This window comes from Cygnus atratus, chromosome 13 (genome assembly GCF_013377495.2).
Source record: "Cygnus atratus isolate AKBS03 ecotype Queensland, Australia chromosome 13, CAtr_DNAZoo_HiC_assembly, whole genome shotgun sequence".
Lineage (NCBI taxonomy): Eukaryota > Metazoa > Chordata > Aves > Anseriformes > Anatidae > Cygnus > Cygnus atratus.
The window spans coordinates 2,443,224-2,467,953 of NC_066374.1; the positions used below are offsets into that span (position 1 = coordinate 2,443,224).

The following is a 24,730-nucleotide window of genomic DNA, read 5'->3' on the forward strand; positions in this document are numbered from 1 at the left end:
CTGCTGCTAATGCGCCAGATGCAAAGTTCTTGCAAGCTCTTGGCAGGGAGGTGACTCCAGCTCCGAACAAGAGGCTGAGAGGCATCAGGTGAAAGGTAGATGAGAAGGGCAGCAGGATATGCAGAGGCAGGAAATCACCCCAGGCCTCAGCTCTGCAGCTACCCTTTGTCTTCATTCACTCCCTGCTTGCCTCTCCCAGCAGTTGCCAAGACCTCCTGAATTCCATGGCGGTTCTGACCTTTCCTTCCTGACCCTCTGCGCCAGACTAACATGAGACTGTTTTCTACATCATTATTTCGTATTGAAATGTTTTGCACACAAGGCATTTCGAAGATGCTATTAGGTCCATTAGCAATGTAACAATATTTTACATTTGGGCGAGCACTTCAGTTTATATTGCACTGGAATTGTCTTTTAATAGAGCAACTTGCCTGAGGTCACTGAGCAAGCCTGTGGGACAGCTAGGAAAGCAGCTCCCGGTTGCAAAATCCCACTAGCTGCAGGATCATCTCTTCTCTCTTTCATTTTAAAGCAGAAAAGATTTAATGCATTGAATTCCTCATTGTTATCCTCCTCAGGCTGCTTCATTTTCTGCTTCAAATAGTCCTCTCTTTCTTTGGATTCACCTTGGATCTCAATTTCCCTCACATTACAGACGTGTTATCACCAGCTACAAACGCAAAGCGCTCATTCTCAGACTGCTGGCTGGTGACTTGGAGCGATTCTACATCAAATACAAAGTGTACCACTTGCAGGGAAATATGAGTAATTCTGTGCTGCTCCTTTAGTAAAACTACATCTCTGCACAGGAAAAAAAAACAACAGCACAAGAAACAGTAAAAAAAATAAAATATCTATACCTCCTCTTCCCTGACAATGTTCCCAGAGCTTAATGGAATTCAAATACACGGAATATAAATGATTAAACAAAAAGGCAAACAAAGTTTCTTCTTGGTCAAAATCAAGTATAGCATCAGTTAGGCACCTTCCAACTCCTCAGTCAGGGAATTAGTACTTTACGTTTAACGTTTCCAAAGTGCTGTCCATCAATTGCCTCATTAAAGTGACACCTGCCAGCCCCATGGTCTCGATCACCTCGGGGCAGGAAGTTTCCTAATTCTAACAAATGTGTTCAGCCTTTCTCTAGAACATACAGTAGGTTATTTCAGCTTTTTCCTCCCTGCCAGCGAACGCAGTGGCAGCAACCCCTCAATCCATTCATTGGTAGCAGACATCATCTCCTGCCAAAAGGCCACCTCCTCTTGTGTGGAGTCCATCCAGTCCACGGAGATGCCATAGCTCAAACCTGAAGAAAAATGAGGAGACAACAGCGTTGGGAGCTGCCTGAGGAAGTTCGACTCCATGTAAAAATACTCAATGGGATGTAACTGCTGCAGGTAGGGTCTTAACCTAAAAGATGCTGACTTCCTCTCACCAAGTTCCACTGTAAGCACCTTCTGTTCTGCTAATGATCTCCATTTTACACCAGAGTTCAGAATAAAGTCACTGTAAAAGCCCCAAAACACAAGAATCCTAAATATAACCTGCCAAGGAAAATAATATTGGGCTCAAGCCCTATATTGCATCTTTCAGAATGGTAAAGAAGTTCTACAAGGCTTGGTCTTCCCCTCGATCTTGCTGTGGATGGGGGGGGAGATATTTGTCAAAATTCTCTTGCTCTACATTTTGTTTTTATAGGAATAAAACATACGATAGTGTAAAAGTGTGTACATTAATTCCAAGTTGATTTATTCAACCAAATTTCACATGCCAACTGCTTGCCAACTAGATAAAGGTCTAAATTTGGATCACAGCTAATCTTAGGGTTGGTGTTTTTACATCTTGTTTATGAACTTATTTTTGTTGCCACTTCCCACCAGATAATTCACAACCCTTCTGGTGACATGCTAGAGACTGAAAACAGAGAACACAGAAGCAAATCCAATAAACAAATGCACCTGCAAGGCAGACCTTCCAGCTACAATAAGCCTCTTCCTGATACCCTTAAGGGACAGTGACTCCTTATTACAAAGCTCTAACAACTTCTGTTTGTCTTTCATCTCTCAGAGACCCCTCTTGCTTCATAGTAAGTATACGTTGTTTAAAAACCCTTAGATCTCCCACTCGCCAAAATACAAAGATGAACATGCTATCCGTCAAAGCCTAGGTATGGGGGTACACTGAAAGCTGGGATAGGATGATTAGAGAGGGACAAAACCTCCATGATGGACTTGATTATGGGAAATAGTCCCATCTGTTTTTTTCCAACTTAGGCTTAAAAATATAAGAGTTTTCCTATCTTCAAGGGTGATTAACCCCAATGAAATAAACCACTTCCAGCTAACCACAGGTTTAAGTCCTTCTTTCAACTGGAAACTCATGCCATAAACTCCCAGAGACAGCAACTGTCTCCCAGTGTAGCAAATGGCACCTCTGCTGTTGTCTTTTAGCACTTCATCATCTAAATTAATAAAATAAATAAAAAACAAAAACAAACAAACAAATAAAACCCACCTCAGTCTACACCCGGACAACTCAATTTCTTTCAGTTTATGCTTTAATCAGTGCTGGTGTTCTCTCAGTAATGACTGAGACCAGAACAACTAGTGCATCTAGCCCTGTTTTTCAAATATTAATTACTGCTCTTACTAGAGCATTTCAAGGGAGGAGGTGACGATGGAGTCACCAGGTGGTGCTGTCTCACACGACATTCAATTTCTTTGTCTTCAGCTCTGAGCACTCTTCACTGGGAGGAGCAGCAATATAATGTTGATTTGTAACGCAGCCTGGATTCTGCTGGACTCAAGTTGATTCTTGAGTTTTGCTGAACCTCGGAGCTGATGTTGGTAGGAAATGTGGGCATAGAGGGTTGCTATCACAGTACCAGGGCCCCCTACAACCCTGCCACAGTGCAAGTACCAAGACCCTCACCAATTACTGAGATTCGCCATACCTGGTTTCTAACCAACAGGAATTTTCCTGCAACTTCCGATTATAACTCGTGGCTCAGCAATAGAGTAAAGGTATTCATTTAATGTAATGGAAATCACTTACCCGTCCCTAGGCCCAGCCTGATTCCTCCAAGGAAATGGTTGGTTAGTTTTTCATGATCCCACACAGTCAGCTCAACGCACGCATCCTTTAGATCCTCTGTATGAAAGCCATCATACACAATAGTGTGATTGAAAATAGGGTTTGTGTCTCTTTTGATGACTCGGGTCTTTTGGTAACTCTTCTTACTTGTATCTGGAAGCACATAGCTTTGAGAGAAGAAAAAGGACAGCGTGTAGTATAGAACAACACATGAGGTTTGAGTTGTCCCTACAAACTTCCTAGGTCTAAACAAGGCTCAGGCCTGGAGAAAGGAGGAATTGGATCTCAAAGTAAGAAATCTCTATAGATTTAATGAGAAATGTTTATAATTTGCTTTGAGGGTGGTGAGGCACTGGAACAGGTTGCCCAGAGAAGTTGTGGATGTCCCATCCCTGGAGGTGTTTAAGGCCAGGTTGCGTGGGGCTTTGAGCAAACTGGTCTAGTGGAAAGTGTCCCTTCCCATTGCAGGGGGGTTGGAATCAGATGAGCTTTAAGGTCCCTTCCAACCCAAACCATTCTATGATTCTCTGATAATCCCTGGGCTATTTTTTTTCCCCAAGAAAATCAATTTTAAAGCAAACGTTTTTAGGAAGGAAGGGTACTTACTTTAAAATTTCCTGCTTTAGGCATTTTTTTTCAAAGTAACACTTTACATTTTAAAAATGGACACTATTTTCACATATTTCTGTTTTCATAAATATTCATCAAACAAATGCCCAAAAGATCATTTCAAAACAGACTGTTAAGCTTCCTGAGCAACAAACATTTTTGCAGGAATACTCTCTTAAAACATACAAAAATATACTGAGGACTTCAAAGAGCCAGAAAATCTTAAAAATCTGAGTTATTTTTAATTTTTTGAAGTATTTGTAGCACCTCCTGCCATATAACAGGCAGTACTGATGTCGCAGGCTGCAGAACACATGCACACACTGAATTCTGGACAAGATCAAAGCAGGATCCAACTGCACGTATGTCAGTTCTGGCAAGTCCCTAACACATTCCCAGACTTTGCATGCAAGTCCTTATCACTTCGAAATTCACAACTTCATATGAAAACACCAAAGCAAGGTACAGAGCCCCCCATATTCCTTTCACTCAGGCGTTATTGATGCTGAGTGAGTCACAGACAGAGCTTTACCACAGCAATGTTTTTTCTAATATGGCCACAGGATAGTAACAAGGGCAATTCTCTCCTACATAACTTTACAGTATGGAAACACAGGTAAGTAAGCCTGAGAAAAGAGAAGAAAACATACTGCTCTGTGGAGGCACAGACCCATCATCTAAGACAAGACCGTGCTCAGGCACTTACCATTTCACAAAGGAGTCAACTCCAGAAGGACGCAACTGCAGCAGGTCCTTGACATCTTTGACCCAAATGTGAACTTCACCAGAGGGAGGATTCTTGGGACCTGCCATTTAGGACAAGAGAAAAATTCTGATGTCAGTTCCTGCAATAGCTAGCAAGAAAACAGGCGTCCTCTCCAGGGACTTGAGGGAGCAGCGACGTGACCTCTCTGCAGACTCAGTCCCTAGGAGCTCTGCATTCCTCTGCCTGGGTGCCGCAGCATTACTTGCAGCCCTGTGCAGCTGCAGAGGACTGCCAGTCCTTGACATAACCTGCCAGTGCTGCTTAGAAGCAGGAAAGGAGAAGGCTCCGCTGGGCAAACCCGACCTCCTACCTGCCCCACAGTAAGGGGGGTTGTGTGCTGCTGCTACAGCATCACAGCACCCGACAGTGCTTGCAGTGTCCATAACAGCTGGTGAATTTAAGCTTGTTGAACCCTCCCTCCATTTGCCCAGTTTCCCCCTAAATCCAGATGTGAAAAGCAGATGTAGTCTGCAGGTGGCACTATCAAGCACTGGTGGTTGCCCCCGATCTCTAAGATCTTGCTCCAATGACATTACTCTTTAACAAGCCCATATACAGACGAGGCATTGCAAGCTGCACGCCAACATGCAGGCAATGCTTCTTATGTATGAAATGAATTTTACCTAGACTTCCTGGAGGGACGTACTTAATAGACAAATTCATCACTCCTCGATGATCCACACCATTAACAGCAGAAAGGCTCTGAAACAGAAAGAGTTATGACTGAGTAAGCAAGGGCTTTTGTTAACATAGCAGGGCAAACAGCTTTTGAGTTTAATGCAGGGGCACAAATGGACAAACTCTGCTTTTGTATGGCCGGGACAGCTCCTTACTTTGTGTCTTTGCTCTCACACTCAGTCCCTCAGAACCAAAAGCCTGAGGATTCAGAGCAAGGTTGCCAGGAAGGACTTCTGCCACTCCTAAAGGCTTCAGGGTTGGGCTGGGAAGCAGGATTGGAGTTGAGCTGCACTTACCCGGGGCTTCAGCGGGTACCAGTTGAGTTTCCTGTTGCTCCAGTCCCAGCTTGCCAAGTCTATTTCAATCTCTCCCAAGAAACTGTTACGTCCCAGTGGGTCATTGTGCCAAACAGAGAGGTTTAATTTTTGGATAAGCAATACCATTTTCTCTATTTTGTACTAGAGGAAGAAAAAGAAGTCAGGTTGCTCATCTTTTTTCTCCAGTTTCTCTCACAACCCAAGGGGAGAGCAGTGCAGCAAGTGGCAGGTGAAGGAGCCCAGCCAAGAAGGCAGGCTCCTTCCAGACCTGCCCTGGTACCACACAGGTTTTCAGGGCAGGTATGTGTTCTTACCCGTAACACCTCATTGTAAATGGGATTCACTGTCCTTTTCTTCACTGAGGTTTTCCTCTTACCCATTCTAGCTTTGTCTGGGAGCAGATAAGTTTTAACATACCTGGAAAAGAAAAAAAAAAACTTCAGCTGGATACCGTTCAGTATTGCCATGCTCAAATAAGCAAAGACTTCTGGATGGTGACATGGGATTTATGGGAACAAAAGACCTGGAGTTGACTCTATGGAGGCAAAACTAATTAAGAGACCTGCTAGGATATTAACTTGGCTTGCACTTGAAGTTATAAATCGCACTGGGGATGGGTGGATGCCACCAACATTCAGAACAAGCAGCTTTCTAGGCAGCATAGGAAACCAGCAAGGCTGTATATCCTTTTTCTGAAATGCCCACAACTACAGCATTTCTTTGTGTTCAACATCAGGGCGAAATTAGAGAGAAGAAGTAGAATGTCTCAAGAAGCCTGATTATAAATCTCTCTATTTCAAGGTCCAAATCCAAGGTTCTTTTCATCATCCACTGAACAGAGATCAGCCTTTGTTCAATTACCAGTGTGTCCTCTAACAACACTTCTTTTCAGACTTTCTTCCCATATAAACACGTGTCTACATCACTGGTTATTACCAATGTGTATTCACCATGGAGAGACCAAGGTTCACATGGATACATGTAGAACATATTTCAGTGATAACAGGAATTGTCCTTGTAGTGACCAAAGCCTTCTCAATCCTATTCAAAACCAAGTCTATGGCAACATATTTACTGATGCCAATGGCTCCAGAACCATCAGCTAGGAAAGACCCAGCAGTAAACACACAACAGAATTCTAGAGGAAGGAAGAAATTACGGCATTTAAAAAGAAAATTCATAAGAAAAAAAGAAAATTCTCTAGAACACAAAATTCAGCATTAGAAAAGCCATGAAGCACCAGAGGGAAGCATCACTCACGGGTCAGATCTGCCTTTCTTCTCATCCACGACAGCCAGGTCCTTGCACTGGGACACATGAACCTGGAACTCCCGGTTCTTCTCGTCATAATCTAGTGCAAACTCCACAGTACCTTGGGCATCCACACTCCCAAAATCGCCACTGTACACACTGAGCACACTGCCACTCACCTGCCAGGTGGAGAACAAGGTCAGTGCCACTGAAATAGGCACTCTTCCTACTTGTTTCTGCACAAAGATGTGCACTGCCAGAGAATAAATAATCTGCTATCGCTGCCCTTGAGTAGGACTGAGTCCTTGACATGTCTGCAGCTGTGCTTGCACAAGGGTTTGGGGATCTGAATAAAGGTCTCACAAGGATGTGCTATCCTTGACCAGCGCTAAGAAGCACTGTTCTCCCAAATGCCCACTGAACAGAGAAGATTCTCACCTCTAAATCCCAAAGCCTTGGGAAACAGAGCCAAATATTTCTTGTGGGAGCACACAGGTAATTTCCCTTTCCCTACACTAACCCTACAAACAGCTGCTTTCCTGACCCAGTCTCATCACTAAGAAATAAATATACTGAGAGAACTAGAACTATCTTTATATAAATTTATTATTTCTGGTAGATACAGTCACCTAATTGTCATTCAATTTTAAAAATAGGCTACTAAGAACCATATCAGACTAGAAATACAGGAGAAAATAACACTATCTTGTTGCTTGCTCACGAAGTGCAGAGAGCTGTGCAAAACAGAAACAGAAATAACCCCTGTCCTGAAGAGCCACTGTCCCACCAGAGGCAGTTTGTGGGAATCTACTTGCCACAAATGCACAGGAAAATGAGGTTTCTGCAGGTGTAACAGGAACGAGGCACGAAAGAGTCTCTTGCTTTCCCAAAACAAACTGCATTTGCCAACAGGCCTTGACTTTCTGTTTTCCAAGGCTTTAAGTCCTTCGCTGGTAGAAAGTGATGAAACAGAAATAAAACACAGCCCCAGAAAGATGAGAATTTTCTATCAGGCCAATCACTCATGATTACTGATGGGATAACATAAAAGCTAATGCCTTTTACCCAGCAAATAAATAACCCTCTTGGCACTCTTCTGTGGTACAATCCTGAGCATTTATTGAAAAACTTTCCTAGTAATTAACCCAATTATTCTCTGTCACCCCTACTTTTTTTTTGTTTCTCAATTTCTTTCTATGGTAACCTACAAGAATCTGCTAAATATCTCCCCTCAGTCCTTGGAGCTACATTTATCATCCCATCAGGATATTAAATCCAACAGAGAATCCTAAATGAGATCTTCAAGAACACCTACATGGCTTGGACACAAAAGGCTCATTTACAGCTCCCAGACTCCACAGACTACGAGAAAGACTCATGCACCCCAAAGTTCAGTTTTGTTTTGTTTTTTAACATATTTATCTACAGTCACGACCTCTCCCTACATGCTTTGCTTCACATATATTCTTTAAATCTCACATATACAATTAGGAGACACCTATAACAGTAGTACAGCAAATTAAAGCACTTTTAAGCAGCTCCCAAAAAACACTGTGTCTAAGGAATCTCTAAGGAATCCTTTTAAAATGCCTAACTAAACACGCTCAGCTCTTGTCAACTCTCCTTAGAAGGCAAATCTCTAAATCATACTGCTGCTGTTCAGTTCTGAGTTCCCTTTAATTTGCTAACAAAGTGAAGGAGGAGCTTGCAGAAGTCACCAGTCTGCAGTCTCAGCTTTCTGGGAGGTGGACCACAAACAAGTCACTTACGAGCTGTGTGCCTTGTTTCCCCACCTAGAGACAGACCACCCCTCTCTCCCACATGCTGCCAGGCTTCAGAGCATCCACACTTCAGAGCAGGGGCTATTGCTTACTCTGAATTTGTCTAAGAATGACCCAGTGGCTCCCTAATTTGAGATGGTACCTGAAGACACTTCTTTAATGCAAGTAAGTAATTAAACATCACCGTTCTTTTAATAAAGTACCATGCAGAAAACAGCAGGATACTCCAGAGGCCACATCATCGGTAACAGCCTAAATGCAGCGTCACTGTATCCAATGGAGAAACCCTTTCCAGAGAGATGTACGCGTTAAATACCTACCGAGGAGACAGATGCCATGTCGGAGGAGTGGCTGCCAATGCTAGGCGTCTTTTTGTGCTTGCTAAACTGGAAGCTGATTTCCGAAGCCGTGTCTGATTCTGTCTGCTCAGAAAATAATAAGCATCTTTAAGCTGTGCCTTATGAGCACTTTGCAACACTACAGAGAAAAACCAATAGCTCAGCAGAGTCCCATTAAGCAGCAAGCAGGTTAGGAGAACGGAGGAGAGTGCAGGGAATCTCCCCAGAGGCATTGCCTCCGACCGGCAGCAAACGTCATCATTAACTGCCTCCAAGCAGAGCTGCATGCAACCACCCGGGCTCTTGCGAAGGGCAGGTAATAGCGTGGCTTGAGGCAGAGGGAAACATTAAAACTCCTACAGGATTGAAGGGTCAAAAGCAAATACTGTCAGCCTCCTGGAAAAAGATTCTCATGAACCTGACTGCTATTTGAGGGATGCTGTGAACATTATTCCAGCCATTTCTGGTATCTATCCTACCTCAGACAACAGGAGAGGAGAAGATCTGCTCAGCTCTTTGACTCTTTCAGGTTCAAGAAACTGATGAGGTATCAGATGAGGTTTATTGTATGCTGTAAGTACAAACAGAAAAATGGCATCAGGATAAATTGTCAGAGTCAGGAAAATACAAGAAAGTCACATTTTTGTTAAAGGACACAAGAAGGGAGGAAAAGCTTGTGGGAGGCACTTGCCCCATCTCTGTTGCTGGCCACTGAAGCTGAGCCCTCCTCAAGACCCAGCCTGCTAGCTAATGCTCTAAAGCTATTTTCAGCATGTTTTCATTTGATGTGTGGGAGTGTGCAAACTCCCCCTAGTGGATAATTCAATTCATTCATTAGCTTAAAGATGTGTAACTACAAGATTCTCTAGCTGCCTAGATTTCGGTTAGAATAAAAGCATCCCTGTCAAAAAAAAAAAAAGACACATATTTCCATCTCATAGCATCTTGTAAACAATATAAACCTATTTGTTCTATCTTTACCTTTTCTCAATAACTTCCTTGATGACTAATTTCATCCCAAAACAACTGGCTTGTTTTTAGGTGACACATGCACAAACACACTTGCTGTATTAAGCCTGGATGAGACACCACTCAATGCTCAAAATGCCCAAAAGCTGCTCTGATAGCAAAGGCATTTGCTGTTATCTCCAACCAAGAGTAAAGTGTTACATTTAGCCCTCGCTGCAGGGTTCTACTGGAAACAAGTACGAGCAACTCCATAGGAGAGGGTTTCCTAGGGTGAGGTTTGTGGCTCTAAATAAGCTGTGATGGGAGAAGTCTAAAATCTTGGTTGCCTGCATGAAGACCACATCACCGAACAGCAGCACAGCAGGACTGGAAGCTCTGAGCCACCGTGCTGTGTGACAGACGTTGCCGCACCATCTGACGGGGCACACATTCGGCACCGGGCTCCAGGATGGTGTGGTTCAGCCACGCGCAGACAGGGCAGTGCAGCACGCCCCATCCACGGGCTGCTTTTGGCAGCCTGAAGGGGACTCTCCATCCCATAGCCAGGGGTCACGTTCCCTTAAACAAGCCCTATTGTTTCCTCTAAGCTGCTTTCCCCTTCCTTGAGCATTGCTTTCCCAACCTTTCCATCTCAGTCCTGGCAGCCTTGGCCTTACCACTTTGCTTTTAAGCAAGCTGTTAGCTGCCCTCTTGGGCCTGTCAGCTTTCATCTTCCGTGGATTTCTACTGCTTTTCTTGGTCACCGAGGCTGCTGCTGCTGCCGCCTTCCTTCGGGCCCTCTCCCTCGGCTGCTGCTTTCTTGAGCCACTTGTTGGCACAGCCAGGTTATTTGGCCATGGGCTAATTCAGCTTTGCTGCTGCTTTCTTGGTTACCTTCTCCTTAGCTTTTCTTGGTTTCTCCAGGAGGAACTGGCACCTTGAAGTGTGTCCCAGCCAGCAGCTGAGGAGATCAGGCCAGCAAACTGGGTCTGCTCTTGGCGAGGGGAGAGGCTGATCAATCTGCTGAGCAGGCTGCCACCCAGGTCCCACAGTACTTAGTGGGAGAAGAGGAGAGATGGGTACAATCCTCTTGCCAACCCGTTCAAGCCCTCGCAATTTTTTGCTGAACACACTGAGTAACATACCATCAATCTAGCTGCAATTTCCTGGCTCTGAATTTAATTTTAGGCACTATAAGCTCTCTAATTTGATGATGAAACCATATGTCATCTTTCTTGCCTAGTACAAGCACAGAAGCACCAGGGATGCAGAACTCAGGCATAATATATTGCCTTCAGGGAACATAAACCGAAAAAGCAGAAAGATGTTACTCACTCTCCGTGGTTGTGTAAATGTTCACCATGCTCTTTGCAAGATTGATGTTATTTGCTCGGGCCAATGCCTGAGCAGCAGGAGAATGATCTCCATCTTCCTCTGGAATATATGAAAAGCCAAATCAACACAGTAAATAAACAAACACAAACGGGCAGTGTGTCAACAAGCATGCATGTGTGTTTCTCCCCGGCTTGTTAGCTCTGCTTATAGCATGCTGCAGTTACATTACACAGGGCTACCTTCACATCATCAGCTTTAACATCTCTCCTTGAAAAAAACTCTTCACCCAGTCCCCAAAAGAGACCAGCACTTGTGAAGAGCTTCCAGTGGAATACAGCCATCTGCTAATACCAACCTGAAATTAATGTAATAATAATGAAAAAAAATGAGAAATACAACAATGACCTGGTATAGAAATGAAATGTTTGTGTTTAGCTGAAGTGCAACTGAGGATTTTCATGGACATGTTATAAAAAGGAGGGAAATAAGTCCAGAAATGCCACAGTTACAGATCAAAATTAGATGAGTCCATGGAAAATCCTCTCAAATAGGTGTTACCCAGGTACAAGAGGACTGAACATTTGGAAAAAGGAGACAGGGAGCTCTCTCTTCATAGGTAAGTTTTTGCTTGGCAGGGAGCAGAGATGTGGGCAAGCAGAGCTCAGGTTTAAAATGAACTGCAGTTAACATGAACTTTTGCCCATAATAGCAGTCACTACAAGAGCCTGTCAAACCCAGAGGAAGAGGCTGATAAAGTGCTGGTATTATTGACATCACTGTGATGGAGAATATGGTATCAGAACCCCGAAAGATCAGGCTCCTTGTTCAGTCCACTCCGCAGTTTAAGATGCAAACTCACCCGTGGATTCCCAAAAGGCCCAAACTGTCCTTTAAACACTGATGGCCAGCAGCTATATCAAAGTAGGATAATGGCCAATGTATTTATTAAACTTTGTTTCATGTTTTATTTCTGCTGTTTGTGTCAGACTTATCTTTACCACCACAGGAAATTCCTCCAGACTCACACTTGAAGAAACTTGTAGCGGATTCACGTGGCAAGTAAACATGTTTACAGTCTTCCCAATTAGTAAAATAAGTTCCTGTGACCTGCTGTAGGTAGGGCTAAAGAAATGACGAGGTGTCCTGAGCTGAGGTGCTTGCAGGTAAGGTATGAGGGCTGGCAGTAGGGAGAAGGAAAGGGAATATCACACTGCCCACTTTTACACTTCACTGCAGTACACAGAATGGTTGTTTTCAGAGCTGTTTGCTAACCACATTCCTCACATGCTAACTCTGCACAGATTTTAATATAGGATAAATGTAGAAGAGAATAAAATGTGCAAAACACAGAAGAGTTGGGGAAGAAAACAGGTGTAGGGATGACTCCCTACTGGGATTTCCCAGGGTGCAGTTACAGCCCTCGGTACCTGAGTAAACAGCTGAGTCCGTTCCCTGAACAACTTCTGTCTCTCCGCCTGGTGCTCTGCCTGTTGGCTTGTCTGAAGACTCACATGCTTTTTCCTCAGCTGGCTCTCCATTTATTTCCATTCTGTCATGAGTACCCACGTCTGCTCCTTGCTCTTTCTCATCATCTGTAAGCGCAGGGTCAATGAGTATCTGCACCCTGCTCGCCAGGCAGTTTGCATACTTGCGTTTTTCTGCCACGACGAACTTGTCTGCAGGCATCTCTGGCTCAGACGTGCTGCCAGACACTTCTTTAGTAGGTGACTCGATTTTGATGGAAGGCGCTCGCACAGGCAATCTGGATTTCTTGGAGCTGTGCTGTGCCACCTTCTCTTCCTCTGGCACCGGCGGCTTCCCGTTGCTTTCACCCAGTGAGCTGTTTCTTGTAACCAGGCCTCCTTTGCTCTTGGCGTACGTGGATCTGGGAATGAAGGCAACCGAGCCCTTCCTTGAAGGGGCTACGTAGCTTGGTTCTTCCTCGCTGGAAGACAAAGTTATTGTCCTTTTGTGAGGGGCTCTTGTTTTGTTGAAGACACCGTGTTTTTCTTCACTGTTCTGGCCTTGAGCTGACTGCATGGAGAGCGAGCGGCACAGCTTGAACTGCCTTCCGTCTGCCTCCCCCGAGCTCGAGTCCTCCAGCATACTTCCCACCATCACAGAGTCTGCTCCTTTCTCCCAGAAGTTCTTCAAGTTCTTGAAATGTTCCCGATCGAGGCCGATATCCTCCTCTTTATTACTCATTGATGAGATTGTATAGTTCACGCCGTGCTTCACAGACTGGCTGCTTTCCCCCTCTGCAGTCAGTGATTTGGGGCTTTCCAGCAGCTCTCTCTTTGCCACGCTGTTCTCTGCTGGCCCCAGGTGATTCACGAACTGCTCTGACCTGGGGAGAGCTCTGCTTGATTTCCTCTTAACTGGTATCTTGCTGGGAGCATACGCTTCTTCGGGTGGAGTTTTTGGTCCTGCTGTGGTGCCAGTGGCCCCATCAACAGCTTCTCCTCCAGCTGCACAGCTGGGCTGAGGCACAGCATCCTCTGAAAGCATGGCAGGCAGTGGAGATCGTCCGTTACCTACAACAACAACAGAGGCTCACAACCTACCGCATCACATCTTATTCACCTGGAAGGTCTGGGCTGCAGCTTCTCAAAGGGAAGCCAGGAGGGGTTTCCAGAAACCACCAATATGTTTCTAATTCTTCCCTATTTTGAGAGTCCAGCAAACCCCCTTCCCTCTGAAGAAAACCCTGAAAAAGCCAGCTTTTCTTTCTGCAACAGGACAGGGAAAAAATCCACTGAGCTCTAAATTGTTGCTGTGAGTTGGAATTTTTTCACAGCTTTGCTTTTAGCTTGACAGCTTTCCTGCTGGCTATTTGCTATGTACCAAAAATACACCACACATTCAAGGCAGAAGAAGAAAGAGAAGGTAACTTGGATCTGTGCATTAAGGAGTTGTTAGCCAAGTGTAAAATATACTGACAGCCAGGAGAAGTTTTAGTCATCGGAGATTTTTTTCTTGGTTCCTGCTGCCTTGGGCATATTTCACACAAATGTTGGCAGCCCATTCTTATACACAAAGATAAGAAATGCTCTTTGTTATTCATCTGTACACAAAGAAAAGCAAGGTGCTTCTTGGTGTTGACTCTGAATAATGAAATAACCAGTGGTTCACTGAACAAAAACCTTACCTTTTCTAGACAAATGTAAGCTGCCTGTTGTAGCCACAAATGGACTTGCTCCAGTGTCACTCTCTGAGGAAGAGACATCATGTATACTGGATCTCTGAATGGAAGACAAACCCTGTCAATGTTTATCATAGAATTACGGAATCCTAGAATGGTTTGGGTTGGAAGGGACCTCAAAGATCATCTGGTTCCAACCCCCTGCCATGGGCAGAGATGCCACCCACTAGATCAGGTTGCTCAGGGCCCCATCCAGCCTGGTCACCTCCAGGGATGGGGCATCCACAGCTTCTCTGGGCAGCCTGTTCAGTGCCTCCCCACCCTCTGAGTGAAGAATTTCCTCCTAACATCTCATCTAAATCTCCTCTTTTAGTTTAAAACCATTCCCCCTTGTCCTATCATTATTTGCCCAAGCAAAAAGTTGCTCTCCATCTTTTATAAGCCCCTATATACACTGGCAAGTCTGGAAAAATGTTTATTTGAGCACAGATACCAGGGCAGTCTGTGGAGTCCTTGTCAGTAGATACAGACTGTGAAAATCCAAGGAATAACCAATCCAAACACAGAGGCTGTGGCTACACTACCTTGTGTGATGCAGACAGCGGGACAGAAAGTCTCGGCTTCGGTTTTGGCAAGATTTTACGCTCTTCTGCAGCATCAAGAACGGGTGTGCTGGATCTGTGGGAGAAGAGAAGCATCTGAGCAAGGAGATCAGTGGTAGGGATGTACTTGATCGGGCGTCTTCTGAGCATGCAATGTGACAGTCTTCAGCATTGGGTCTGTTCTGCTCAGCTGCTTTGCCACTTTTAGCTAAGAACCCAGCCCAACACAAGGCTACCCGGAGCTGGTGCCAGAGGTATAACTGGATTAATCGAGCATACAGAAACTCCAGGAATGATTATGCCATCAATAGTCAGGGCAAAACTACAGTACAGGATATAGATCTTCACACTTGGAATATAAGTTAATTGCTAACCGCCTGGTAACTAAATGAAAGAAACACGTATCACAGGCAGTTTGCATCACTGCTTCTCCTGTCTTTGGTAGTGTCTAGTGGTGGCTGCTCTCCAGATGGAGAACTGTCAGGTTGGACCACTGGTGAGAGTTCAGGTGGAAATGCTTTGTGTTTAGGGCTGAATGAGGAAGATGAAGCAAGCTTTTCAGGATTTAGTAAATCCTACAAAAACATTAGGACCAAAACGAGCACAAATATCTTGGGCATGTGACTCTGGTCCTCCAGCACACAACACCAATTGTTAGCTGCAGGAGGTCTGGAACTGTTGTCAAGGCCCATATTTAACAATTAATTGTAGCAACTGCTGCCTGTAAAGAATAATTCCTCATTCTGCTGACAAAAGAATGCAAATGAGATGGGAGCAACAATAAATGAAAATGTGGGTATTTAAACAGCTTCTCCATAGTCCACAGACATTGGGTGAGGTCACTGATTTGCTTGCTGAGGTTCTTTTAGTGGGTGTTTCTGCACAGTCAGCACAACTCGAAATCTACCAAGCCATGTCGGTGAGTGCTGAGCACTGGACACAGTGGTTGGCACCAGCAGGAAATGAGCAGTTTCTAAAACAGTTCATTTAGTTAGCATTGCTCCATGGCCAAAAAAAATAAATAAATAAAAATAAAAATCATAATTACTTTGAAAAACTACCCAGAATATCCTGGCATTAGAGACAGCTTCCATTTTACTGACCCCTTATCAAATCATGCAGGAAAAGACCTTTCTGGCATAAGCACATTAGCACTTACTTAGTAGTGGAGGATTGATACTCTGACAATTCCTGGAAAAAGTATTTAAAAAATATCCTATATAACGTATTACTAATATGGGCTTGGAAATTCAGTTAAAGAGCAGGATTTAATGGGTAGCATTCAATTTTCATTAGAAATGCGAGCAGCAGCCAGAGCACTGCACGAGCAGTGGCAGTTACCTCTCCTCTCCTGTGCCAGCAGCGTGCTCGTGGAAGGGAGGACCTGGGGAGTCTTTGCTGTCCAGCCCTCTCCGGATGTGCTCGTTAACCTCATCTGTAATGTAACAGAGAATTGAAAAATTACATTTAATTGACCTTGCAATGGCCAATGTGTGCTATCTGGGGAAAGCAAAGGCTTGGGAAATGAGTCCCACCAGCACCAACCCCGGGGATTCAGCACTGCCCGCTGCCTCCGCAGAAGGGGACGCCCCATGACAGTGTCACCCATGTTCCCCACGTGGCTCCTCCGGGCCCCACGTGCCCAAGAGCCCAAAGATTGCTGCCCAACGCCTGGCTCATGCCAGGAGCTGCCACACTGCTGGAAACCTTAGCAGGACCCTGCCCTGGCTGTCAATAAAGTTAATCCGTTCCAGGATTTAAATTCAGCCGCTTCCTGTTTTGACTCCAAGTCATCCGATCTTGGCAAACAAAGGAGGAGGCCAATACAGTTAATGAGGAGAGCCCTGTTATTTTTACTGGCACAAGGCTCAGCTATTTCTTCTGAGCTCTCAAAGACCCTAAAGAAAAAAACAATAGAAGAAGGTAACCTTTAGAGCAGCCTGCCAAGGTATAAAGTTGCATTAGGCGTTCAGCTGGCAAACAGGCTTTTTACTGCAAAACCAGAAGGATTAAACTCTCAAAACGACAACAAACTAAGCTTAGTCTGGTCAAAAAAAAAAAAAAAAAAAAAAAGGTTTGCACATATTTTTTCACTTGCATCTAGGTCTGTTTTAAAGAATAAATTTACCTTTTACAAAAACTGCCAAATCTCTTTCGGTTATATTTCATTCTATAATAGAAGCAGAGGCCCAAAGGATTCAGATGTGACCTGAAATAATCCAGCCTTGCTTGCTATTTGTGCAGAAAACCAACGGGCAGATCAGTCCTGCAGACAGGCTGTGACAGCAGTGCTGCTCCAGTGCATCTTGTGTGCCGCCAGCACACTCAGCCCAGGGTTAAGGGGCATGTCAGGAGATGGAGCATCACTCCCTGCTGTCTGTGTGTCCTCACTGACCAAAATGCTGCTGTGTCCCAGCCCCTCCTACCTGCCTTGCACCCAGCCCTGCCATCCCCATGTCCCCACAGGTGCTGCTTGGGGCTGTCTGTGCAAGGACCACGCGCACGAGATTGCAGCTGGGTGTTCCCCTGGTTTCTGCAGTACTGGGAACTCTGTGTTTTGTCCATGGAAACATCACTGTGCAAAAAACATCGCGGAACATCATTGTGGGACAGAAAAGCTGTGACATGGCTGGTGGCACGTGCAGGCCATGTCACCTGCAGGCACAGGAGAACACACGGAGGAGCATTCGTTTATACAGTGAACCACATCCTCCTCTTCTGCTCCAGTCCAAGGCAGGGAGATGCCAGCACATAACTGCTGGGGAACCAGAAAACCAAACGCAGGGCTCCCACATTTTCCCTCTGCCTGCTGTGACTGAGAAGACCTCAACAACCAAAGTCTGCATTCATTTCTCACCTCACTTCCACAGGCACTGCACGAAATCTGCTTCTCACTGACACATCCCCCTCAGAGACTTCCTCAGACAGCTCCCACCTCCGGCTGGCAGCAGCAGCAGGAGGTGTTCGCTTCCCTGTCCGTCAAAACAGCTCAGCCACCGACACAGCTACACCTGGCTTCGACAGCCACAAACAAAAAGGTTAACAGTGCATTATAATCCATCGAGATGAGCAAAACACCCCTGGTAACTTCAGCAGGAGACAGACTAAGAGGCAAATTCCAGCGGAAACTCGCGGTGGTTTGACCAGTTCAACTCGTCTGTAGGTGTATGTGTATTTACAGAGCCACCCCTGCTCCAATATTTTAGCTGCTTCACCCATTTCCTACCACTCTAAAGCACAGACACACAACACTCGAGCACTAAATGTGCTGTCAGGAGTGACTTGCTTGGGCAGGGGGATAAAACAGCCTCTCTGCTAGACAATTTTTAGCTCTCATCCATTGCACACAAGCTCAAGGAGCAGTTAGCACCAAATTCATCCATCTGTGCTGCTCTGCAGACTGTGGATTGAATACAGGGTATCTATTTTATAGATTTATATTGATGCCGATTATTACTGTCATCTGTTACAATCAATAGCAACTGTGAAATCCCTTAGGGAACCACACAGCCCTCTCCCCTCTGAAGGTTAAAACCCACCTTGAGAAAAGGTCACTGGGCCTTTTTCTGTGCAGGCATGGATGCCCACCCTCCTCAGTGCATTTGCCATGCAAAGGGAATGCCAGCAATTACCTCGGTGGGGCTCTTCTGGGCAGGAGTTCTCTCATTTCACTCCCTAACACAATCGTCAAAGACTTAAATCAGCACTAACATCCCTGGAGCCACAAATATGTTACTTTTATTTGAGTAAATGAACACAAACTCCTTCATCACCTTGAAAAGGTGTCAAGGTGGCAAGCAAAGGCCCTTATCTACTGCAGATCGAACAGGAGCTGCGCGGCCAAACCACTCGCAAACCTTGTCCTTCCCCAGTGGGGCAAGTGCTGCTCTCAGAGCAATCCTGTTGCTGGCAAGTCAACGAGAGAAGTGCTTGCCCTTGTGGGCAAAGGGAGGCAATCCCTATACAATAATGACTGTGGGAGCTGAGCATGCAAAAGGTAACAGCAAGGTGAAAATATGAGCTGCAGAGTCTTGGTCCTCAACCCCTGCTGTAAAGTAGCTGTGGGCAAAGTAAGAGGAGGCAATACAGTCATATTATACCTGTGCTTTACCATAATAAGGTTAGGAGTAGAAAAAGAGAAAGAGAGAGGAGATAAAAAGGTAAAAGAAATAGAGGACTAAGTCTAAACATAATTGCTACAGTAGTTCAGTAATATTTGCTTCATCCTTCTTAAAACAGCATTAGCCAAGTACTGAAAATGCACATGCAAAAACATAACTTGTATACGAATACTGGATTAATAAAGAGATTATTTTAGACGATAACCTGAGGCCGTATCTCATACGTACACAGGCCATATCTCACACGTACACGTTGGCAGTAAGAGTTAAATCACAAATGCACATCCTCAGCAAGCAGAGTATGCCCTGCAGAAATGGCCAGGCAACTCTGCCAAGCTGTAAAAGGTTTTACATGTTTTAGCATTCTGGAGGGATGACAAAATAGTAAATTTAATGACATAATGAATCCTTAATACCAAGGATAAAAGCAACTCTATGTGAAATATGATGGGCCAGTTCTGCATCAGAGGCTCCAATGAATCTATGCTGAGTTACAAGAGCTGTGAGGGATAAGCAAAATGCTAAAAGAAAATGAAGCTCTCGGTTAGTGAAGTCCCTGGCCACTGCTTAGCTTTGAGTGTGTCTGAGTAATGTGGAGCTAAGAGGGGTAACCTAAATGGTTTCAGAAAGGGGAGGAAATTAATGTTACAGAGAAATCCTGGCCAATGAGGCCCAGCAAACAAAGGAGTGATTTATGTTACTGCAACCCCAAGAAGGAAATATGGACCCAGGGAAGATGGCTGAACCAAACTGGTGGAGGAGACATTTGAGTTTTGGACAGATGGAAGACAACCCTGACCTTCCAGAGCCCCGTTATAAGGTCTTTGTTTTAGGACTTTGTGAGGAGCTCTCTATCATGGCTATTGCTTCTGAGCAGCAGCAGCCACTAACGCACCACCAGGTCTGAGTATCTGTGACTACCCACCCTGATAAATAAGCAAGGAGGTTGTGGGAGGCTGGGCTGCAGTTCCACAGTCCTGCTGCGGAGTCGGCTGGCCTGTCTTCACGTTGAGGACTGGGTGTGAGTCAGTTCTGCCTTGCACAAATGTTCAGCACCGAGTGCCAGCTCCAGGCTGGCTGGTTACCTTGGGCTCAAAGTACAGCCCTGCTCATTTCACATGGGGCTGCTCTCTTCTCTTCAGTGCCCTGAGCCAGCAAATCTGATCTGATCTATTGTGTATGCCACCACGAGAGTCCAGCTGCATGTTGAGCATCATGCAGTACATCTGCTTCCAATCAGCACGTGGTGCCAGACGAGCCACGCTACAGCACAGCAGCCTGGCTACCACTCAGACTTGGCCCCAAAGCCCTTTTTACTTTGAAAGCCACATCGTGCCTTGGAATTACTCCCGGGTAAAAAGCTAGGTATGGGCCATCACTCTCCTCTCGGAGAGGGCAAATTTCTGCCAGGAGACAAGAGGCAAGCCCCCCCTTTGCAGAGATGTGACTGACCCCTCCATCCTGGAGGCCTGCCAGAGCAGCTGGCTGTTTTCCATCAGATCACTCTAGGAATTGGAGGGGGCTTTGACCCACACATATCAGTTTGATGCCAGAAACTGCCCCACATCATCCCTTTCACTTCCTGCTTCCATGACAAGAAATGATACGAGTGACCTCTGACAAATACATATTTTGGAATAAAGTAGTTGAAATGGGGAAAAGGCATTTACTGCATGGAGCTGGTAAACAGCTTTTATCTTGGTCCTCCGCCACACTGTAATTTTTACTTTGGGCCCTGATTTTGATAAGCAATTTTTTTTTTTTCTAGTACTGACAATTTGGCTGAGAACCTCTTTCTTAAAACATAAAGACTGGTCCCCAAGAGGCTTCCAGTACAGGGAGACCCACACACCTGGCCACTGTTTCCTGGTCCATCAATTTGTTTACTTAAGACGCACAGTAACGCGCTTACTTTCTAGTTTGCCTTTTTTCCTTCTGATCGATGCCCGAAGCAGATCCGAACCCTCCAAGTCTTCTTGAAACCGTTTTGCCTTCACTTCCGAAAACCATTCACCTGTCACAAACTTCTTCTTCTTTTCATCCTTGATGGAGCCTTGTATCCTCCTGCAAATCAACAAGAACATTACACACTAAAAAGATCTCCGATGCTTCAACTTTCCCTGAGCTCTTGCATAACAGCTTTATGTACAATTCCCCTATATGCTACTACAAAGGATCCAGAGGTTATTCGCTACAATCACAAGGGCCAAACAAGCATAAAAGTGAAAGCTGACATTTTTTTTTTTGAAGAAGGAACAGCACCTTGTAAGCACAGGCCTTCACCTCTTACAAACTGCATGTTCATAACCGAGTCACCTGGCAAGGAGATTTGTCCATTTCCTTTGCAGCCCTGAGGGTTTGGAAAGGTGTGGGGTTGTTTACAAGTCCTGCACTTCTTTAGTTTATTTGTCTATTCATGTCGTTATGAGCTGCTCTTTATGGATCAAATCTGATGCACGCTGGGAGAATAAATTCTGTCATCCAGGGCGCTAACCTGGCCCTCTGCATTCTCCCCAGAGCCTGCTCCTCTCCCTGCTCCTCCTGCCATGCTGATTTTGGCACACAAACAGTTAGCTCTCCTTCCTGAGCACAGCTCCTCTTACTGTAACTAGCTTGGGCACACCCAGGGCTGGGTTTTGGCACCTAAATCCTTCAGTGCTCTGTTTGCTTACCCTGGGCTTTTAACTCTCCTCCAGTTATTTTGTTTTTATACTACTGCTCAGTGGATTAGCTGCCTTTCAGCTGGCACTGCCTCCTGCAGCTTACCACAGTTCAGGGGCCCTGAGCGACCTCAGAGGCCAGAAGAAACCCCTACCACGGGTCGTACTTCACTCAGCCATGCTGATAGCAAGGGGCACTTGGCACCACTCTGCTTAGGGTTTAACTCACTTTGCTCCCAAATGAAAGCCTTTTGTGCAATACCTTCCAAACCAAAATCATCCAAATATCTTTCCCCAAACATCCACAAAAGAGCAGAAATTTTAGTGCATTACAGAAAGAAAGGGAAAAAAAAGGAAAAAAAAAAGGAAAAAATCTTAAGAAAGAAAATAAAAGGATTTCTTTTTAATGTTTCAGTTCAGGGGAGAAGCAAGAGCATGCAGCCACACACACCTCAAGCTCAAGCTGCTTGTGTGCCACCACCAGCTCTCAGCCCCGAGCAGAGGGCAGGGCACAGAGGCTCCCCAAAGCCTGCTGCAAACCCACTCACCCCTTTGAGCCCCGAGCATCCCTCTTACGAGGGGCTTACCCTTTTTTTTTTGACTCAATGGGAAGTCAAAGAATCACATCCTTAACGAGGGGGGTTGGGTAATGTGGCACAGTGCCATCCCCACCCACTGAGCTACTCATTCCTAGCCGTAGGGAATTTGGTGCCATCTTCCTGAGCCTGGTGCATACTGTCAGAGCAGATGGTCGAAAGGCTGGCATTTAAAAAGCGACAGCAGCAACAAGCAATCCCGATCAGCCCGAGCCGAGCCCCAGGATGCCTGGAGGCGAGCGTGCTGGACTCACAGTGATTCTTGGCTCCCCGCAGACCTTTGGCAGATCACGTAGCCTCTCACTGCCCCTCTCTGCCTGCTGTGTACACACCCACCTTGGGGATCAGGATGTAAACTCTCACTTAGAAACTCTGCAAGGGATTCCTGCTGCTGGGTGAGGAAAACAAGGCGGCAGCTACTGCCCTGCTCTGACCCCTGACACTGAGAAATTGGCATCTTCCCCCCGAAGCAGGAAAGGGGCATTCCCCTTCGCATCTCTGAGGGCTACTGATTAAGCAAAAGGAGAGCCCAGCCCCTCAGTCCCACAGAGCAGGGGTGGCAGCACAGCAGGCTGGCTGGAAAAGCAGGAGGTGCAATGAAAAGATCCTTCGGGATCCAGGCATGAAGGGACAGCACTACTGCAGCCTGCATCTCTCCCTGTGCGCGCACACACTCACACACTCACACATCCTCCTCTAAAAGAAGTAAAGAAATCCCCCCAGTGGGAGCTCACGTCTGGCTGGTTTTGCGTGCTCTCTCACCTGATGCGATCCCCGTCCTTCTTCTTCAGCTCTGCATCTCTTTGCAGAACCTTCATCAGCTTCTCATACTCCTCCTCGGTCAGGAAGCTCAGGTCCAACATCTTCCCTGTGCTGTTCTTCAGCTCTTCAGCCAGCCGAAGCAGTGACACACCGACAACTAATCCAGCCCAGCGTGCCGCAGTCCCATGGGCAGCCCCTGCTGCAGCCCGCGCCGGTGCTGGGGAAAAAAGGGCTTCACAGCAGCATGGCCAGCTTGGGTGGAAGTTGTGCTAGCACCTGGACCCGCACTTGCAGGCACTAGGCAGCTCTTCCCTGGCACGTTTCTCTGCACCGCATGCCTTCCCCTGCCAGGAAATTTCTCCCAGCAAAACGATGCTCCTTCGCTTTTCTTCAGGCACAGTCGCAGCGATTTGGAAGCCAATGTCAATCAAGCAGGCACGCACGGCAAGGAGTGAGCTCGCTGCCCGCCTTAGCTGCGTTGTCTCACCAACGGCAACCCTGGCACCTCCACCATGCGCTTTCCTCAGCGGCGAAGTCTGCCTCTGTGGAGTTCAAGCATCCCTGCAAAGAAATAACGCCGAGATGCCGTTTATGATAAGTGCGCCATATGGTAACCGAATGTGTACATTGGGGGTTTTTTGTTTGTTCTTCAGCACAAGTTCCAAAACGAGCTGCCCTCCTTTCCTCCCCGTCCTACAGCTCCTCACACGGTGCTACCCTAACCCAGGCGGGATTTTATTTTAGCTGCTTTCCTGCTAACAGGTAAACAGTTGACTCAGCGGGCTATAAGCAAGATACGCATATGAATTACCAAACTGCTTGCTTGCTTTTTATCTCCATTCTTCTATTCCTCACTTCTTCCTGCCCTAAATGAGACCGAGGGTAAGGAGCCAGCCTTTGCAAAGCAACTGGAAAATGACCGAACAGCAATCTGCAAGTGTTCCTGCTGCATGTCAGGCCATACAATGCCAGAGGCTGCTCATCTTCTAACATCAGCGCACTGTGCCTTCTGCTGCACTGGTATTTGCTGTTCAAACAGAGCACTTGGTATTTCAGCAGTCACCAAAAACAGCCAGAGGCTGCAGGGTGTGGAGGAAGAGTCAATCATGTGCTGCTCTGCTGCTTTATCCCTTTTCCTCTCCCCGGCCAACCTGAGGGCAGGAAGGTGCACCTCCAAGGGAGGAGAAGTTCTGCTCCCGTCCGTGGAAGCAGTTTCTAGCTCACCAGGTGGGATTTTTTCCACCGTGTCCAAGCCCGTCAGGTGACTGTGGCTTTCATCATGTGGCTTTTTCTCCCAAAGCCACAGCCTTGGGAGCCAGGTCACTAAATTCTCCCCTGATGGGGGAAAAGCTAACTGCAGCAGGAAGCCTCCTCTGCTGCCTGTTCCCAGCTTGTCCTCCTGCCCATGGTGGCAGCCAGCCTTCCCAAGCCACGCAGCACCACTCCATCTCCTTCGGGTGCTCCTCAGAGCTCTGCTTCTGAGCGTTTTTGTCACCCTGCTTTCGACTGCCTCCACACGACGCACCTCTTCTTGAGCTGGCCTGTGCAAAGTCGAGCGCAGATATTTCCTCCTTTGACATCATTTTACAGATGAACGGTGTTTTCCAGATGATACATTCCCACATGTTTGTTTCAAAAGGGTGTAACAACATGTAGAAGAACTGGCATCTGTCTGTAATGCTTACAACAAATACCACAGGACATAAAAAAAGTCTGAACACTGAAATGAAT

The 24,730-nt window shown here is 46.0% G+C and overlaps 1 protein-coding gene across 1 annotated transcript; it reads right to left on the reverse strand.

Moving 5' to 3' along the window:
* Positions 1-1,160: 1,160 nt before the first annotated feature.
* Positions 1,161-23,100, reverse strand: LOC118245313 (synaptotagmin-like protein 2). The gene is made up of 16 exons (XM_035541361.1): positions 23,000-23,100; positions 20,894-21,045; positions 16,202-16,295; positions 14,843-14,936; positions 14,265-14,358; positions 12,544-13,650; positions 11,117-11,215; positions 9,313-9,404; positions 8,816-8,917; positions 6,724-6,893; positions 5,778-5,880; positions 5,443-5,604; positions 5,092-5,170; positions 4,409-4,508; positions 3,055-3,260; positions 1,161-1,306 (listed from the first exon to the last, which is right to left on the reverse strand). The coding sequence occupies exons 1-16, from the start codon at positions 23,098-23,100 to the stop codon at positions 1,161-1,163; spliced, it is 2,901 nt and encodes a 966-aa protein (XP_035397254.1).
* Positions 23,101-24,730: the final 1,630 nt, after the last annotated feature.

Bases quoted from the DNA above. Each gene is read 5' to 3' on its own strand.
- LOC118245313 (XM_035541361.1), bottom strand. From the start codon at position 23,100: ATGTTGGACCTGAGCTTCCTGACCGAGGAGGAGTATGAGAAGCTGATG. The intron at 5,605-5,777 runs GTAAGAACACAT...TTCTTCCTCTAG, and splicing joins TTTACAATGAGGTGTTACGG to TACAAAATAGAGAAAATGGT. The intron at 5,171-5,442 runs GTAAGTGCAGCT...TTTCTGTTTCAG, and splicing joins GGTACCCGCTGAAGCCCCGG to AGCCTTTCTGCTGTTAATGG.